We start from the raw sequence: 19711 nt of genomic DNA, 5'->3' as shown, positions 1-19711 counted from the left end.
CCCATATCTAAAGGAGGAATTGCCCGATGGATTGTAAAGTGTATTCAAATATGCTATCAAAAAGCTAAACGTACACTAACAGTTCCTCCTAGAGCACACTCCACTCGCAATCTAGGAGCCTCTATGGCTTTCTTAGGAAACATACCACTAGAGGACATATGCAAGGCAGCAACATGGTCTACAATACACAACTTCACTAAACACTATTGTGTTGATGTGCAAGCCAAGCAGCAAGCTGCAGTGGGCCAAGCTGTCCTTAAAACACTATTTCAGTATGCTGCAACGGATACAAGCGACCACCGCTAGGGGAGACACTGCTGCACAATCGTTGCTAAGTGTAGGATCTGCAGCTCATATGCCTCGAACGGAAAATGCTACTTACCAGTATGCATCTGTTCTTGGCATGTAGAGCTGCAGAGTCCTACACGCCCTCCCGCCTCCCCCGGGAATTGTATCTGTTCCAGGACTCATCTTACTTAGATGCACACGCATGGACATCCTTTCTCTTTACTTCTACTAACTCCATCATTTCCCATCATGGCGAAAAACAATCTGAGGATGGTCAATGACCATGCGCAGTATTGCCCAAGGGAGGAGTCACCTATCTCATGACTACAAAGACTTCTTCCAAGAAGACAACCACCTGCAATCATCCGAGCCCAACACCAGGTGGCGATCTATTGCTAAGTGTAGGACTCTGCAGCTCTACATGCCAAGAACAGATGCATACTGGTAAGTAGCATTTTCCTTTCCTCCATAGGATAACAAGACTGTTTTTCTGTGAAATGTTTCGAAGTGTGGAGTTGGAAAATCGAAGAAATACTTTTAAAACTGTACTAAATAACAAAGGCTTTTACTCACCTGTTTACAGGAAATGTCCCAGAGCAGTGTCCAGGCATACTGTACTGTGTAAGAAAAGTAATCTGTAAAGTAATCTACTGGTCATTTTACTAAAAAGCCTATACAAAATATATGTACGCCGCACGGCCCACCAGCTGAAGGCTCATCTCTGCTACAGGTCCGTCCCTGACCTCGGTGCCCCCTCGCTGCTGCTCGTTCTTGGTTCCCCCGCTTTTACCCTGCTGTGCCCTCGTTTTTGATTGTATTGCATTGTATTCACTGTGTTAGTCTTTTTCTTCTGTCAAGTAGGTTTTTGTTGCGCTTCTTTCTGTACCCCTGGTGTGACCTCCCTCTGCTCCCTGCTTCCCGCCGCCGCTCCCTCGCGGCCCTCCCCCTTCTCTTCCTGTTTCCCCATTGGTCGCCCCGCTCCCAGCTGCTCCTCCCTCTTCGCCTTAAATGGAGCCCGCGCGTACGCGCAACGGGCGCGCCAAAGGCAAGCCTGTCTACGCCCAGACCCCTGGTCCTCGACGATGCCAGCGTTCCCGGCGGACCAACAACGCCGCCACCCTCCACGCACTCAACGCCAGCCGACCCGCCGCCTGCTACCAAGCCAACCCGAGGCGCACGCACGGACCCTTCACCTGCCAAGCCTGCCAATTCACCTGCCCCGCACCCGCCAAGCCGAGCACCAACAATAATCACCTCAAGTGCATCCTGCTCAACACCCGCTCCATCCACAGGCACGCCGTGGAACTCTGGAACCTCCTCAACACAACATCACCAGATGTCGCCTTCCTCACAGAAACCTGGATGAACGCCTCCTCAGCCCCCGACCTCGCCATAGCCATCCCGGAAGGCTACAAGATCACCCGGAGGGACCGCGTCAACCAGACCGCAGGAGGCATCGCCATTGTACACAAGAACACCATCCGCATCACGACCAACTCCGACACCTTCACCGCAGTCGAGCACCTCCACTTCCAGATACACACCAACCCGAAGACGTCCCTCAGAGGCACCCTCATCTACAAACCCCCCTGGACCACACACACAATTCAGCGAAGACATCGCAGACTTCATCAGCCCACACGCCCTCCTCTCCGCTGACTACATCCTCTTAGGGGACTTCAACTTCCACCTGGAGAACACCACGGACAGGAACACCACCACCCTGCTGGACAACCTCGCCAACCTCGGACTCAATTAACTGGTGAACACCCCCACCCACCATGCCGGCCACACACTTGACCCGGTCTTCTCCTCCAGCAAGCACATTTCCTTCAACCACACCACTGGACTCCATTGGACCGACCACAGCTGCGCCAACTTCAGCTTCAGGAGAACCACGACCCACCACCACCAGCAACAGGTTCCCCGCAGGAGCTGGAGCAAGGTCACCGCCGACCAGCTCACCACCTCCCTCAGACAGAACCCTCCGCTAGCGCAACGGACCCCAACGAAGCAGCCCGCATCCTCACACAGTGGCTCACCGACTGCGCAGATGACCTCGCACCACTGAAGACCCCTCCCATCAGACCCGGCAGCAAGAAAGCCTCTTGTTTCACCGACGAACTCAAAAACTCCAAGAAGAACTGCCGCAGCCTCGAGAAAGCCTGGCACCAAGACCAGACCACAGACAACATGACCGCCCTCAAGAAAGCCACCCGCAAACACCACCAGCTGATCCGCACCACCAAAAGGTTAACATTCAAAGAACGACTTGAAAACAACACCCACAACAGCAAGGAACTCTTCAGCATCGTCAAAGAGTTCTTCAACCCCAGCGCCGGAAACGACATCACTCCCTCACCAGACCTCTGCGACTCACTCGCCTCCTTCTTCCACCGCAAGATCGCCGACATACACAACAGCTTCGGCGCACCAACCACGCACCCAAACACCGAAACAGCGCCCCCCACCACCACCCTCTGCAACTGGACCCCGGTCAGCACCGAAGACACCACTCGCACGATGAACACCATCCACTCCGGATCACCAACCGACCCATGCCCCCACCACGTCTTCAACAAGTTCGACTCCATCATCGCACCCCAACTCCGGGACATCATCAACATCTCCTTCAACACCGCCACCTTCCCGGAGAGCTGAAAGCATGCCGAGCTCAGCGCCCTCCTGAAGAAACCAACAGCGGACCCCACCGACCTCAAGAACTTCCGCCCCATCTCGCTCCTCCCTTTTCCTGCCAAAGTCATCGAGAAGATCGTCAACAGACAGCTCGCTGCCTTCCTCGAGAAGAACGGATCCCTCGACCCCTCGCAATCTTGTTTCCGAGCCAACCACAGCACCGAGACCGCCCTGATCGCAGCCACCGATGACATCAGATCCCTGCTCGACAACAGGGAAACAGCTTCCCTCATCCTCCTGGACCTCTCAGCAGCATTCAACACTGTCTGCCACTGCACCCCAGCACAGCGCCTCAGCAACATCGGAATCCAAGAGAAGGCACTGGAGTTGACCATCTCGTTCCTCGCTGGAAGAACCCAGAGAGTCCGCCTCCCCCGTTCAGATCCGAGGCCACCGAAGTCATCTGCGGCGTACCACAAGGATCATCACTCAGCCCAACCCTCTTCAACGTCTACATGAGCCCTCTCGCAGCCATCGCACGCCAACACAACCTCAACATTATCTCCTACGCCGACGACACCCAGCTGATCCTCTCCCTCACCAAAGACGTCGCCGAGTGGATGAAGAACAGCAGCCTGAAACTGAACTCCGATAAGACGGAAGTCCTCATCCTGGGATCGTCGCCCTCCGCCTGGGACGACTCCTGGTGGCCCCCTGCCCTGGGCACCACTCCCAAACCAACGTACCATGCACGCAACCTGGGCTTCATCCTGGACGCCTCCCTCTCGATGACCAGACAAGTCAACGCCGTCTCATCATCGTGCGTCAACACCCTTCGCATGCTCCGTAAGATCTTCCGATGGATCCCCACCGAAACCAGGAAGACTGTCACCCAGGCGCTCGTCACCAGCCGACTGGACTATGCAAACACCCTCTACGCTGGAACCACAGCCAAACTACAGAAAAGACTCCAGCGCATGCAGAACGCCTCCGCATAACTCGTCCTGGACATCCCCCGACACAGCCACATCTCCAGCCACCTGAGACCTGCACTGGCTCCCCGTCAGCAAGAGGATCACGTTCAGACTCCTCACCCACGCATACAAGGCTCTCCACGAGCTGGGCCCCAAGTACCTCAACAACCGCCTGACTTTCTACATGCCCACCCGCCAGCTACGATCGACCAGCCTCGCTCTCGCCACCATACCACGCATTCGTAGAGCCACCACCGAAGGAAGATCCTTCTCCTACCAGGTGGCTAAGACATGGAACTCCCTCCCCATCCACCTTCGGCTGACCCAGGACCATCTCTCCTTCAGAAAGCAACTCAAGACCTGGCTTTTCGAGCAGTAACGGACCCCTCAGCCCCCCCCGGCCACCCCCCCCCCCCCCCCGCCCCCCCCCCCCCCCCCCCCCCCCCAGCGCCTTGAGACCCTACCGGGTGAGTAGTGCGCTATACCAATTCTGTGATTGATTGATTGTACTATATTTCCAAAGCATTGCATTTTCAGTAACAGTACTGTAATCAAAATAAAGTGCATATACAATTGCAATCCTAACGGTGTTACAACTGCATGTTTACTGTAAAGTACTACTGTTATGGCTTACCTGTGCCAGGCTTGCTTGGTTCTAGAAAATAAAATAACTAAAAGAATACTTTTATATAAAAACAATTGGTCAGAAGTTCAGTCTTTGAGTGTGTGAAATCATTTGCTGACTGTGTATAAGAAATGCTTAACGCTACCCTCTGATAAAGCCTTACTGCTCGACCACACTACCACAAATAGAGAGTAAGGTGCTATCTACTTTTACCTCTGCCTACCTTTGGGGTTTCACTGGACTCTGCACACTATACCTCACTTTGGTATTGTAGGAAGGTACATCCTGACTATGGTTGCCCCCAACTTTTTGCCCTGTGTTTTAGCTGGTTTTGGACATAGTCGACCTGGGACCCTGCCAATCAGGACCCCAGGCCTACTGCTCTCTCTTTAAAATGGATTCCATGTACCCTAGGTACATTTCCAATTGGTACTGGGCCACCCTATCAGACCCTGTAACTCAGGGCATAGGTGTACCCAGGGCTGCCAGGGGCTGCAGCATGTATTGTGCCACCCCTGGCTGGCCTCCTAAATTTGACACAACTGGCTGCATGACAGCTGGGGCAAAGTCGTGTAATCACCCTTTGCTGTAGGTGTAGTATACCTATACCTAACCCTAACATGGACACACAGATTCCTATCAGTCACTCCTATGGCAGGCCTTGACAATCCTGAAGGCAGAGTGCTTGGAATCGTGTGAGATGGTGCTCTGGCATGAGCTGAGCCTGTCTGCAGCTTGCGGAATCAAGTCCTAATAGCTGCTCCATGATATCGCATACCATATACTCTTAAGTGCATTATAATCCTCGCGGTTAAATGCTATCTTTGGTATTGCTTTATCAAAACATGTCGAGTAAGGTGTCATACGAATTGGAATACTAACCCCTCGCCAATTCTGGCGACGGGGTTAGCATTCCACCCTTCTAGAGGGACACGACATGTATGTAACTGTGAACCCCGGTTAAAGTTAACTGAAGCCTCAGCTCCACAAAATGGATGCTGCCACCACAGACACGAGTCTGACCCCCTACAGCTGGGAGTCCTTCCAGCGAGGGGAGCCTGGACAAAGGGTTTCCTGTCAGGGGCGGTGCTAGCACCGTCCCAGACATGGTTTTGTGTATCCTGGGTAGGCAGGGCTTTACAGGAAGGTGACTGCTGAGTGGCACCCCGGTGCTCACTACGCATAGGCCGGTCTGAACCAGTTCCAGGGGCACACCAGCCCCTGGCCTGGGGAAGTCCGGCATGGCTGAGGGGTGTAACCACCCCCCACCTAGTCCCACCCATAGGCAGGACCTAGTCACCGGGTCAGCCCCCTTTTTTAGTATAAAGATGGGAGCGGGCCCCCTGTTAAAATTAGATCATCTTTGGAATCAAGATACCACTTTCTTCGAAAGGACTTCACGATTTCTTCTTCAAGATTCTCCCTTGTGGCTAAGGAGTAGTCACCCTGCATCCGCAGGCACCATCCTAAAGAACACTGCGGTCTGCTGCAAGTCCTTCATCACGAATCCGACGACCCAGCTCGACGAGACCCGGCTTCCCTGGCCCCTCTGACCTCTACTCACCTCTACAGCCCAGCTGAGAACCGTGAGTGCGACGAGACCTCAAGGGACCGACGATCGCCAAGACTGCACGACATCTTTACTGCAAGCCCACCGTGTCCTCCACTGGTGAGTGCTTTGGGGTCCGAGAAGCCCCGACCCTGCGCAGCTCCAGCACCCAAGATCAGCCCCCCTGCATCTCCACGATCTGCGTGGGGCCCTTCTGCTGTTTGCTGTGCACCGCGTTGTTTGGCTACTAGCCGGCTGGCTTGTGGCCCTCTGAACGACGCCCAACGACTTCACGACTGCTGGTCTGGTTGCTCCAGGCTGGCCTTTGCTTCCTTCTTCAAGAGAGGCACCCCGGACCCTCCTGGTCCACTCCAGACGCCATTTTAGGTCCACCGCGTGGGCTTGAATTTGCCAAGGCTTTGTTGCCCAATCCTGGGTCCAGCGACGCCGACAGCTTCTATCTTCGTGGGACAGCTCGATCCTCCATCCTGGTCGCCGACAACGCCTCCTGGTCCGTGAGATCTTCGAGTCAAGCGTCACCCACTCACCTAGTCGAGGTGGCTACCATCCGGTGCCCTCCTGGTGCCCACTGACTACTGGCTAGTAGTCTCGAACTTGGTCCCCTCTGCTTTCAGGTGTCATCTATCTTCAAGATCCAGGCTTGGATCCGACTGAACTTTCTTCACTGGTCACCGGCCAGCATCTTTTCTTCCGGCTCCTGGTCCGTCTACGAGGATTCCCGACGTCTTTTCAGACCTATGCAGCTGCAGCCCCTGGGCTAGGTAACTTCGGCATTTCGGTGCCCCAGCATAGCCTCACTATCCAAGGGTCAGAATCTACTTTCGTTTTCTCCCTACCAGGTCGGGTTCGCCCGAGAACACTAACTTTCTAATTCCTAGCTACCATAGACTTTTGTCCCGCATCTCGCGTGAGAGTGCACACACTGCACCCGAGTCCCCTAGGCCTCCTAGACATAATCTAACGATTCCCTAGTCAAGTCCTAGCGATTCCAAAAGCTATTAGTACTGTACTTACCTGCTAGGAATTTCGCATTCCACTTTCAGAGTATATGGTTTTCCGTGCCCCTCGGGCATTTGTATATACTGTGCTAACTTAAGTATTTTTGTAAGAGTTTTGGTTTGTGCTTAGTACCCTGTCCTCATAAAGAGTACAGGGCTGTTGTGATCTTTAAATAAATAACTGTTTATTTTCATAACACTTGTGTGGTGTCCTTTCACTTGGTATTCAAGGGGTATATGTGTGGTAAACAGCTGGCTTAACGCGCCCTCTCGAGTCTTTAGCCTTAGACTGCTCGTATCCACGCTACTAGGATAGCTGGTCTATAAGGTTGACTTACAACCAATCATCAATAAGGGTTGCTGGACTGATACATAGTGTTCACTAGAATAGTGAGCACTGCATATCAGGCCACCTTCTCACATTGGTGAGCAGCGGTTGGGATTTGAGCTTGCTGTTGTTTTACCACACGTATCCTAAGAATATCTTGTTGAAAGATCACATAAGTACTGTTAGGTACATATAACTAAAGCTTAGAATACTCTGAGTTCTACTGAACCAGCTGTTGTAGCTCCTCAAGGCTTAGCACACCTTGGCTGCAACTCTTAGCAAGGGATCAGTAGGTAACACATAGTGTAGGTAGGTGCATCACTTACACCACACTAGAAGCAGTATGTCGGCCACAGGAGGAAACACTGAGTCTCCCCTTGTGTCAGTTGACCCTCCACAGGTCATCCCTTCAAAATATACTGCTCTTAGCTTCCATGAGATGAGACAAGTGTGTACTCTCAGGAAACTAAAACAGGGGTCTAACCCCACCACTTCCTTTCTGATTGGTCTCTTAGAGGCTTATGATGCCAGTAGGGCTGGTAACCCAGACCCTTCTAATCCAGATGGAAGTTTGCCCTCCTTACAGGGTCCCTTTGATATCCATCCCCTCCTTGAGGCAGATGTTGCTGAGGATGAGGATGAGTTATCAGGGGATGAGGCAGATAAGGGACAGGTAGAAGTCAGCAGACTAAGCAGGTCCAACTTAAGCAGACATGAGCTTGGTACTGGGGAACTCCTGGGCCCACTCTCAGGTCAGCTTAACATTGGGAATGGACGAGTTAGGTCTCTATCAAGAGGCTCTAGCAGATCCTTTCGAACCAATGGCTCTCTCAACTCTTCTCACAGAGGAATGTCTTCCCCTAAGAGGAGAGTGTATGAAGCTGAAGAAAGGGCAGTCAAACTGAGGATTGAAAGGGAAGAACTTGCCCTGGCCAAAGAGAGACTTGCCCTTGCTAGAGAGCAAGAATTATGTGGGCTAGTTCCCACTGGTGGCAGCAATAAACCTAGCAATAGGGAAAGGAGTTTTGATACAAAGCACCTGAATAAGATAGTGCCCCCCTTTAAAGAAGGGGATGACATCCACAAATGGATTACTGCTTTGGAGAGAGCCTGCACTGTGCAGGGTGTTCCCCAAAGTAAGTGGGCAGCTATCTTGTGGCTCTCCTTTGATGGTAAAGGTAGAGATAAGCTCCTCACCACAAGGGTGGAGGATGCTAACAATTACCAAGTCTTGAAAAATGTACTGGTTGATGGGTTTGGTTTAACCACTGAACAATACAGGATGCTGTTCAGAGACACCCAGAAAACTCAGTCTCAAGATTGGACTGACTTTGTTGATTGTGCCACTAAGGCTTTTGAAGGCTGGCTACTGGGTAGTAAGGTTACTGATTTTAAAGGATTGTATAATCTAATTATGAGGGAGCAAATCTTAAATAATTGTCAGAACCAGTTATTACATCAGCACCTGGTAGACTCTGAGTTGACCTCTCCACAGGAATTGGGTAAGAGGGCAGACAAATGGGTCAGAACCAGGGTTAGGCCTAAAAACCAGGGTGGTGACCAGAAAAAGGAATCAACCAAGCCTCAAGAGAAGGGTGGGGATAAATCCACAGAGAAGACTTCCCTAGGGCCCCAAAACTCCAACAAGGGTGGTGGGTCCCAGAACACTCCTTCAGAACAGAAGAAACCTTATTGCCATACCTGTAAACAGGTGGGCCATTACAAAAGTGATGCCAGTTGCCCTAAAAATGGTAATAAGGGAAATACACCCCCAGGTAATACTCCTAAACCTCCTGTTACCACTAGTGGTAATCCCCCAGGTGGTGGGAGTGCCCCCAAGAATGTGGTGGGCATTACTTTGGGCAATCAGGAGGACTATGGCTTAGCCAGGTTCCCTGGCCACACTCTTGTCTGTGAGACTGGCATGGGGTTTGCCAACTTCACTACTGGACCCCACATTTTGGGAAAGTATAGACAAGAAGTGTTAGTGAATGGTCAGAAAGTTGAGGCATTCAGAGACACAGGGGCCAGCCTCACCATGGTGAGTGACCATCTGGTCCCCTCTGCTCAACTGACCCCTGGTTTTACTTATCAGGTGACAGACATTCATGGAATGAAGAGAAGGCATCCCATGGCAGTAGTCAAGCTCAGCTGGGGTAATGTCACAGGGCCCATGAGAGTGGCAGTGACAGATAACCTACCTGTAGATTGCTTACTGGGGAATGACCTGGAACTCTCAGCATGGGCTGAAGTGGAACAAGAAACTCATTCCAGAATGATAGGCCTATCCAGACAGGTTAGTGGGGCAGTAATAGCTACAGCCCCAGTCCAAGCACCAGTCCTCCCTGAAAAGGTTGGCAAGGTTGAAATGGTCTCAGCCTCTACTCAGACAGATAGTGAGGTTGTGAAGCCTGAAACAATGGATCACTCCACTCAAACAGAGAGCCTTGAGGAGGAAGAAGAGTCTCCCCCCTCCCAGACACTAGGTGAGAGCCAGCCTCCTCAGGGAACTGACTCTACCCCTGTTGAAGGAACTGCCCCAGAGGTAGTCAGGCCTAGCCTGGCAGAGCCCCTGATGGCAGTGGACCCTTCCCAGGTGGGACCCAGTCTGGAGCAGGTAACCTGCACCTCTCTACCCTGCCTCAGTCAGCCCAGGGCTGAAGAGACCAGGGAGGCCAGTGGTGGACCCCAAAGGGCCCCCTGTCCAAAAGAACCACTTAATCAGCAGATTAGGGTCACTGAAGCTGGTAAACCCAGCCAAGTGAAAATAAGTCAGACTCCTGAGGGATCCCCCTTAAAAGTAGTTAGGGAACTCCCACAGCTGGACACTGTTGGGCACAGCCAAACATGGGGCCTAAAAACCCCAGACCTGACCTGTCCCTCCAGTAAGCCAAACAGAGGGACCCAGCCTCCAGCTTTAGGTAGCCAGAGGCTGACCCTGAGAGCTCAGTGCATCTCAGCTAAAGAAAGAAAGGCACATATGATGGATGGTGATTGGAGGAAGTTGAGCCCAAAGGTAGAGGAGCCTCACTTCAGTACTCCATCCCAGCATCAGCCTTCTTCTTTCCCAAGACACACCAGAGACAGAGATTCCCTATGGTGGAGACCCTCAGATACCCTTAGGGTGAGGGGTTGCCTAGTGGACCATGACACAGGGGGAAACCAAGCCAGAGCTGGTCCTTCCTTATATGGCCACTTAGGTAATAGAGGCTTACCTGGACAAGGATAGCCTTATCTCCTTTCGTTTGGGGGGGGGTTGTGTAGGAAGGTACATCCTGACTATGGTTGCCCCCAACTTTTTGCCCTGTGTTTTAGCTGGTTTTGGACATAGTCGACCTGGGACCCTGCCAATCAGGACCCCAGGCCTACTGCTCTCTCTTTAAAATGGATTCCATGTACCCTAGGTACATTTCCAATTGGTACTGGGCCACCCTATCAGACCCTGTAACTCAGGGCATAGGTGTACCCAGGGCTGCCAGGGGCTGCAGCATGTATTGTGCCACCCCTGGCTGGCCTCCTAAATTTGACACAACTGGCTGCATGACAGCTGGGGCAAAGTCGTGTAATCACCCTTTGCTGTAGGTGTAGTATACCTATACCTAACCCTAACATGGACACACAGATTCCTATCAGTCACTCCTATGGCAGGCCTTGACAATCCTGAAGGCAGAGTGCTTGGAATCGTGTGAGATGGTGCTCTGGCATGAGCTGAGCCTGTCTGCAGCTTGCGGAATCAAGTCCTAATAGCTGCTCCATGATATCGCATACCATATACTCTTAAGTGCATTATAATCCTCGCGGTTAAATGCTATCTTTGGTATTGCTTTATCAAAACATGTCGAGTAAGGTGTCATACGAATTGGAATACTAACCCCTCGCCAATTCTGGCGACGGGGTTAGCATTCCACCCTTCTAGAGGGACACGACATGTATGTAACTGTGAACCCCGGTTAAAGTTAACTGAAGCCTCAGCTCCACAAAATGGATGCTGCCACCACAGACACGAGTCTGACCCCCTACAGCTGGGAGTCCTTCCAGCGAGGGGAGCCTGGACAAAGGGTTTCCTGTCAGGGGCGGTGCTAGCACCGTCCCAGACATGGTTTTGTGTATCCTGGGTAGGCAGGGCTTTACAGGAAGGTGACTGCTGAGTGGCACCCCGGTGCTCACTACGCATAGGCCGGTCTGAACCAGTTCCAGGGGCACACCAGCCCCTGGCCTGGGGAAGTCCGGCATGGCTGAGGGGTGTAACCACCCCCCACCTAGTCCCACCCATAGGCAGGACCTAGTCACCGGGTCAGCCCCCTTTTTTAGTATAAAGATGGGAGCGGGCCCCCTGTTAAAATTAGATCATCTTTGGAATCAAGATACCACTTTCTTCGAAAGGACTTCACGATTTCTTCTTCAAGATTCTCCCTTGTGGCTAAGGAGTAGTCACCCTGCATCCGCAGGCACCATCCTAAAGAACACTGCGGTCTGCTGCAAGTCCTTCATCACGAATCCGACGACCCAGCTCGACGAGACCCGGCTTCCCTGGCCCCTCTGACCTCTACTCACCTCTACAGCCCAGCTGAGAACCGTGAGTGCGACGAGACCTCAAGGGACCGACGATCGCCAAGACTGCACGACATCTTTACTGCAAGCCCACCGTGTCCTCCACTGGTGAGTGCTTTGGGGTCCGAGAAGCCCCGACCCTGCGCAGCTCCAGCACCCAAGATCAGCCCCCCTGCATCTCCACGATCTGCGTGGGGCCCTTCTGCTGTTTGCTGTGCACCGCGTTGTTTGGCTACTAGCCGGCTGGCTTGTGGCCCTCTGAACGACGCCCAACGACTTCACGACTGCTGGTCTGGTTGCTCCAGGCTGGCCTTTGCTTCCTTCTTCAAGAGAGGCACCCCGGACCCTCCTGGTCCACTCCAGACGCCATTTTAGGTCCACCGCGTGGGCTTGAATTTGCCAAGGCTTTGTTGCCCAATCCTGGGTCCAGCGACGCCGACAGCTTCTATCTTCGTGGGACAGCTCGATCCTCCATCCTGGTCGCCGACAACGCCTCCTGGTCCGTGAGATCTTCGAGTCAAGCGTCACCCACTCACCTAGTCGAGGTGGCTACCATCCGGTGCCCTCCTGGTGCCCACTGACTACTGGCTAGTAGTCTCGAACTTGGTCCCCTCTGCTTTCAGGTGTCATCTATCTTCAAGATCCAGGCTTGGATCCGACTGAACTTTCTTCACTGGTCACCGGCCAGCATCTTTTCTTCCGGCTCCTGGTCCGTCTACGAGGATTCCCGACGTCTTTTCAGACCTATGCAGCTGCAGCCCCTGGGCTAGGTAACTTCGGCATTTCGGTGCCCCAGCATAGCCTCACTATCCAAGGGTCAGAATCTACTTTCGTTTTCTCCCTACCAGGTCGGGTTCGCCCGAGAACACTAACTTTCTAATTCCTAGCTACCATAGACTTTTGTCCCGCATCTCGCGTGAGAGTGCACACACTGCACCCGAGTCCCCTAGGCCTCCTAGACATAATCTAACGATTCCCTAGTCAAGTCCTAGCGATTCCAAAAGCTATTAGTACTGTACTTACCTGCTAGGAATTTCGCATTCCACTTTCAGAGTATATGGTTTTCCGTGCCCCTCGGGCATTTGTATATACTGTGCTAACTTAAGTATTTTTGTAAGAGTTTTGGTTTGTGCTTAGTACCCTGTCCTCATAAAGAGTACAGGGCTGTTGTGATCTTTAAATAAATAACTGTTTATTTTCATAACACTTGTGTGGTGTCCTTTCACTTGGTATTCAAGGGGTATATGTGTGGTAAACAGCTGGCTTAACGCGCCCTCTCGAGTCTTTAGCCTTAGACTGCTCGTATCCACGCTACTAGGATAGCTGGTCTATAAGGTTGACTTACAACCAATCATCAATAAGGGTTGCTGGACTGATACATAGTGTTCACTAGAATAGTGAGCACTGCATATCAGGCCACCTTCTCACAGGTATAGTATATACAGAGCCAGCTTCCTACAGGACAGTATCCTGGCCCCACAATCGGGGTCACTGTCCATCACCTCCTTTTGAGGGATGTCCGGATCCTTTGTTAAATGGGTGGATCAGACTCATGGTACATTATGTGAAAAATCCAGAAAACATTTATTGGCTTAAATTAATAATCACAAGTGCTCTGTTTGTGGCAGTGTGGATGAGCAGCTTAGGCTTCTCAGAGAGCTAAAGAATGATAATGGATTCAACCCAGATCTGTGACTGGGGGTGAGTTTCTGAAAAGTTTCAGCACTCCGTCCATCAGCTCCTTGTGTTTGCTTTGTTCGCCCTAAGTTGGCAGGGTATGCCCAGACGTGGGTCCCTTGCTCACTTTGCCACTGGATTCAAGCTAGCCTGGATGATGAAGGGTGTTACCCAGAAACCGGTCCCAGGATGCTTGTTTCCGGTTCGGAGAAGACCTGGCTTGGCAGTTCGGGCTGGACTGTTCCCATGAGGCACAGGGTCAAGATTTATTTGCATATAGCTGGGTCTGAACTTAGGTGGCGAAGTGAGCTAAAGAATGATGGATTCAACCCAGATCTGTGACTTGTGGGTGGTTGGGAGGGGGAGGGGGGGGGGGGGGTCTGAAAAGTTTCAGCGCTCAGTTCATCATTTCCTTGAGTTTGCTATGCTAAATCACTAGCCAGAGCATGCCTTGTTCCTGACCTCTTAAGAGCGTGGGCTTTCACCTACAGGGCTCAAACTCATCTGTGGTGGCAGGTGGGTGAGACCAGTCAGCCAGCACACTAAAGAACTACTAGCGTCTCAGGGGGCACCTCAGAGGCTCCCCTGGGGGCATGTCACAATAAATTTGGTACTGGCAACAGTACAGATTTATTAAAACTTGGTGTTTGATACTAAGCACCATTATTTTCAGTGAAGCTATTTTATAGCTGAGTAACTTAATGGCCAGTACATATGTTCAAGATGGCTTCTGAAAACTTGCAATGTCATGACAATAGAACCAGAAATCACAAGGGCATATCTGCTCTTGCATTTATGTCCTCACATATAATGCTTCCATCCTCAGGGCTTTAAGGCCTGCTGTAGAGGTGACTTGCATATAGTTTATGCAGTGTGCATAGGCATAGCACACAGGGAGTGTGCCGTGTCAAGTTTTCAAAATGGTTTCCACCATTTCACGTAGCCTGCAATAACAGTCTGCATGCAGTTCGTGTGTTTGTCCCTTAGGGTGGCATAACACATGCTGCAGCCCTTAGAGTACCCATGCCCTTGGTGACAGGGTATCACTTACTAAGGACTTACAGGCGAGCTAAAGGCCTTGCCAGTTGTTGTACAATTAAACATTCACCTTAATTTAGGGGAAAGAGCACTGGCAATGGGACCTGGTTAGCAGGGACCCAGTGCACTTTCATTTGAGAGTCGGTGCTAGGGCAAAAAGTGGGGTTGACCATGTCAAAAGGAGACACCTCCTACAGTCTCTACCAAATGAGGCGTTACCGTAGGTTAGTAACTTGTTTTTCTTGTACATCTAAATATCATAACGCAAACAAAATGTGTATATTGTTGATGTATTGTACATAAGTTAATGATTCTTTTCTTTTTTCTCGCTCCCGAATGTCACAGTTGCAAACTCTACTACTGGCAGTGGCTCCCGCCGAGACTCGCTGACTGGCAGCAGTGACCTTTACAAGCGGACGTCTAGCAGTTTAACACCCATTGGACACAGTTTTTATAATGGCCTTGGGTTTTCCTCTTCACCTGGACCTGTCGGCATGCCTCTTCCCAGTCAGGGACCTAGTCATTCTCAAACACCACCTCCTTCTTTATCATCACATGGATCATCATCCAGTTTAAATCTTGGTAAGAAAGTTTATAACATGCAGGGTCTGTGTTGAGGTAGTGTCAATAACTACCTTTCCAGTAATGTTTGTGTATTGAAAATTGTAAAATATTTTCATAGGGGCATAGCCATTAGTATGCTGGGATTGTAAAGCTTACAAGTGATCCGTGCTTTAAATTTGTCCTTCTGTCCATCTTTGATGGAAGAAGGGCAAGTTAACTTTGACAGATTCACTTTGCTATTAAGGAATAGATTGCCTCATGAGCCACATTTCTCCATTATTGGGGTGTCTTTCATAGATTCACATGCTTGAATATTCCCCGTCATCGAAGTGGGAGTCCCACTGTAAATATCATAGCAATAAGATGCTAATAACATAAGTATGTAAAAACATAACACATAAAATACACAGTAGAAATGCAAATAGATACCAGACATAATTCCTACATAGGAATACATGGCAGAGAGAAAAACACTTGCAACATATCCATGTCATTATGTTAGTCCAAACGGCAGCCGATCAGGCGCAAGCACCCCTCCAGAACCTTCTCCTCGGAGCTCAGTCCCTCAGATTTTCTACCGCACGTCGTGTGAAGGGAGTCTCCCTGAGCTCTGCTCAGTTTTTCTCAACTTTTCTACTGGATTCCAGTGTTTGACATGTCTTCAAGTAAGAAGTCTTTATTTAGACCCTGTTCTTCCTGTGGGAAGCTGCGCTTATACTCTGAAGATCCCTACCGCAAGTGTATATATTGTCTTTACCCGGACCATGAGGTGAGCAAATATAAATATTGCAGGACCTTTTCTACTAAGACCCTTAAAGACAGGGAAGGTAGTCTCCTCCTCTGGTTGCAGAGACTTAAGGACCAAGATAATCCACTTTCTGACACAGACGGCCTAATGTCTAGTACTTCTAAAGCAGCCAGTAAGCGTAGCAGTGTGCAGGATTTGCCTTCTCCATTTTTAAAGAAAAAGAAACGCTCTCTTTCTATGGCTCCTGCGGTGTCCTCACCTCCTCCTGCTTCGCCCACGCCCACGAGATATGACTCTCAGGCGTCTTCTACTTCTTCCAGTCATGTTTCCACCAAGAAACATGTAAAATCGTCGACGGGAGCGTCGACGATCGCCCCGACGACGAGATCTGCCGTCTCCGGCTCGTGGACGTAGACTGTGACGGCATCTGCTGCTGGCTCATCAACGATGGTTACGTCTGTGAGAAGGTGGCCTGATATGCAGTGCTCACTATTCTAGTGAACACTATGTATCAGTCCAGCAACCCTTATTGATGATTGGTTGTAAGTCAACCTTATAGACCAGCTATCCTAGTAGCGTGGATACGAGCAGTCTAAAGCTAAGGACTCGAGAGGGCGTGTTAAGCCAGCTGTTATACCACACATATACCCCTTGAACACCAAGTGAAAGGACACCACACAAGTGTTATGAAAATAAACAGTGTATTTATTAAGATCACAACAGCCCTGTACTCTTTATGAGGACAGGGTACTAAGCACAAAATAAAACTCTTACGAAAATACTTAAGTTAGCACAGTATATACAAATGCCCGAGGGGCACGGAAAACCATATACTCTGAAAGTGGAATGCGAAATTACTAGCAGGTAAGTACAGTACTAATAGGCTTTGGAATCGCTAGATCTTGACTATAGAATCTTCAGATTACTTCTAGGAGACCCAGGGGACTCTGGTGCAGAGTGTGCACTCTCACGCGTGATGCGGGACAAAGTCTATGGTAGCTAGTAAAGACAAAGTTAGTGTTCTCGGGCGAACCCGACCTGGTAGGAGGAAAACGAAAGTGGATTCTGACCCTTGGATAGTGAGGCTATGCCGGGGCACCGAAATGCCGAAGTTACCTAGCCCAGGGGCTGCAGCTGCATAGGTCTCAAAAGACGTCGGGAATCCTCGTAGACGGACCAGGAGCCTGGAAGAAAGATGCTGGCAGGCGACCAGTGAAGAGAGTTCGAAGTGATCCAAGCCTGGATCTTGAAGATGGACGATACCTGAAAGCAGAGAGGACCAAGTTCGTGACTACTAGCCAGTAGTCAGGTGGCACCAGGAGGGCACCGGATGGTAGTCACCTCGACTAGGTGAGTGGGTGACGCTGTGCTCGCAGATCTCACGGACCAGGAGGCATTGTCGGCGACCAGGATGGAGGAGCGAGCTGTCCCACGATGGATGAAGCTGTCGGCGTCGCTGGACCCAGGATGGGGCAACAAAGCCTTGGCAAATTCAAGCCCACGCGGTGGACTCAAAATGGCGTCTGGAGTGGACCAGGAGGGTCCGGGGTGCCTCTCTTGAAGAAGGAAGCAAGGGCCAGTCTGGAGCAACCAGACCAGCAGCAGTGATGTCGTCGGGCGTCGTTAAGAAGGCCACAAGCCAGCCGGCTAGTAGCCAAACAACGCGGTGAGCAGGAAAAAGCAGAAGGGCCCCACGCAGATCGTGGAGATGCTGGAGGGCTGATCTTCGGTGCTGGAGCTGCTCAGGATTGGGGCTTCTCGGACCCCAAAGCACTCACCAGTGGAACACTCGGTGGGCTTGTTGCAAAGAAGTCGTGCAGTCTTGGCGATCGTCGGTCCCTCGAGGTCTCGTCGCACCCACGCTTCTTAGCTTTGCTGTAGAGGTGAGTAGAGGTCAGAGGTGCCAGGGAAGCCGGGTCTCGTCGAGCTGGGCAGTCGGATTCCGGAGGAAGGACTTGCAGCAGACCGCAGTGTTCTTAGGATGGTGCCCGCTTGATGCAGGGTGACTACTCCTTAGCCACAAGGGAGAATGTTGAAGAAGAAATCTTGATGTCCTTTCACAGAAAGTCGTGTCTTGATTCCAAAGATGATCTAGTTTGAACAGGGGGCCGCTCCTATCTTTATACTAAGAAAAGGGGCTGACCCGGTGACTAGGTCCTGCCTATGGGTGGGACTAGGAAGGGGGGTGGTTACACCCCTCTCCCATGCCGGACTTTCCCCAGGCCAGGGGCTGGTGTGCCCCTGGAACTGGTTCTGACCGGCCTATGCGTAGTGAGCACCGGGGTGCCACTCAGCAGTCACCTTCCTGTAAAGCCCTGCCTACCCAGGATACACAAAACCCTGTCTGGGACGGTGCTAGCACCGCCCTCGACAGGAAACCCTTTGTCCAGGCTCCCCTCGCTGGAAGGACTCCCAGCTGCAGGGGGTCAGACTCGTGTCTGTGGTGGCAGCATCCATTTTGTGGAGCTGAGGCTTCGTTTAACTTTAACCGGGGTTCACAGTTACATACATGTCGTGTCCCTCTAGAAGGGTGGAATGCTAACCCAGTCGCCAGAATTGGCGAGGGGTTAGTATTCCAATTCGTATGACACCTTACTCGACATGTTTTGATAAAGCAATACCAAAGATAGCATTTAACCGCGAGGATTATAATGCACTTAAGAGTATATGGTATGCGTTATCATGGAACAGCTATTAGGACTTGGTTCCGCAAGCTGTAGACAGGCTCAGCTCATGCCAGAGCACCATCTCACACGATTCCAAGCACTCTGCCTTCAGGATTGTCAAGGCCTGCCATAGGAGTGACTGATAGGAATCTGTGTGTCCATTTTTAGGGTTAGATATAGGTATACTATTGTGAGAAGTTGGCCCGATATGCAACGTTCGCTATTCTAGCGACCGCTATGTATCGTTCCAACGACCCTTATGGTGTTTGGTTGTAAGTCAACCTATAGACCAGCTATCCTAGTAGCGTGGATACGAGCAGTCTAAGGCTAAAGACTCGAGAGGGCGCGTTAAGCCAGCTGTTTACCACACATGTACCCCTTGAACACCCAGTGAAAGGACACCACACAAGTGTTATGAAAATAAACAGTATATTTATTAAGAATCACAACAGCCCTGTACTCTTTATGAGGACAGGGTACTAAGCACAAACCAAATCTCTTTAGCAAATACTTCAAGTGCACAGTTTAAAACAAGTGTCCGGGGACACGGAAAGGTTAAGGCAAGTCGGAAGCGAGGGACTCGGGACCCTAGAGTAAAGAGGCTATGCAGGCACCGAAATGCCGAGTTACCTAGCCACGAAGGCTGCGGCTGCACAAGTCTTACAGGCGTCGGGGTCTTCGCTGACGAGCCAGGAGCCGGAAGAAAAGGAGTTGCTGGCCGGCGACCAGTGATGAATAGTTCGTAGAGATCCAAGCCTGGATCAGAGATTGATGATACCTGAAAGCAGAGGGGACCAAGTTCGTACTACTAGCCAGTAGTCAGAGGGTACCAGGAAGGCACCGGTTGGCCGTCACCTCGACCAGGTGAGTGGGCGACGCTAGGCTCTGCAGTCTCACGGACCAGGAGGCGTTGTCGGCGACCACGGTGGAGGTGCGAGCTGTCCCACGAAGGATGATGCTGTCGGCGTCGCTGGGCCCAGGATGGGGCAACAAGCCTTGGCAGGTCTCAGGGCCACGTGGTGGGCCTAAGATGGCGTCTTGAGTGGA

General features: G+C 51.3%; 1 protein-coding gene across 23 annotated transcripts in view; it reads left to right on the top strand.

Moving 5' to 3' along the window:
• PUM1 (pumilio RNA binding family member 1) overlaps window positions 1-19711 on the top strand; it is a 1043345-nt gene that overhangs the window by 738862 nt on the left and 284772 nt on the right. For all 23 annotated transcript variants that reach the window (XM_086956835.1, XM_086956828.1, XM_086956827.1 and 20 more), the window contains one exon: window positions 15032-15268. In XM_086956835.1, the coding sequence (XP_086812961.1) occupies window positions 15032-15268 (237 nt within the window). The remainder of the gene's footprint in view (window positions 1-15031; window positions 15269-19711) is intronic.

This window comes from Lissotriton vulgaris, chromosome 2_1 (genome assembly GCF_964263255.1).
Source record: "Lissotriton vulgaris chromosome 2_1, aLisVul1.2, whole genome shotgun sequence".
NCBI lineage: Eukaryota > Metazoa > Chordata > Amphibia > Caudata > Salamandridae > Lissotriton > Lissotriton vulgaris.
This window is presented reverse-complemented; position numbering and strand designations above follow the sequence as displayed.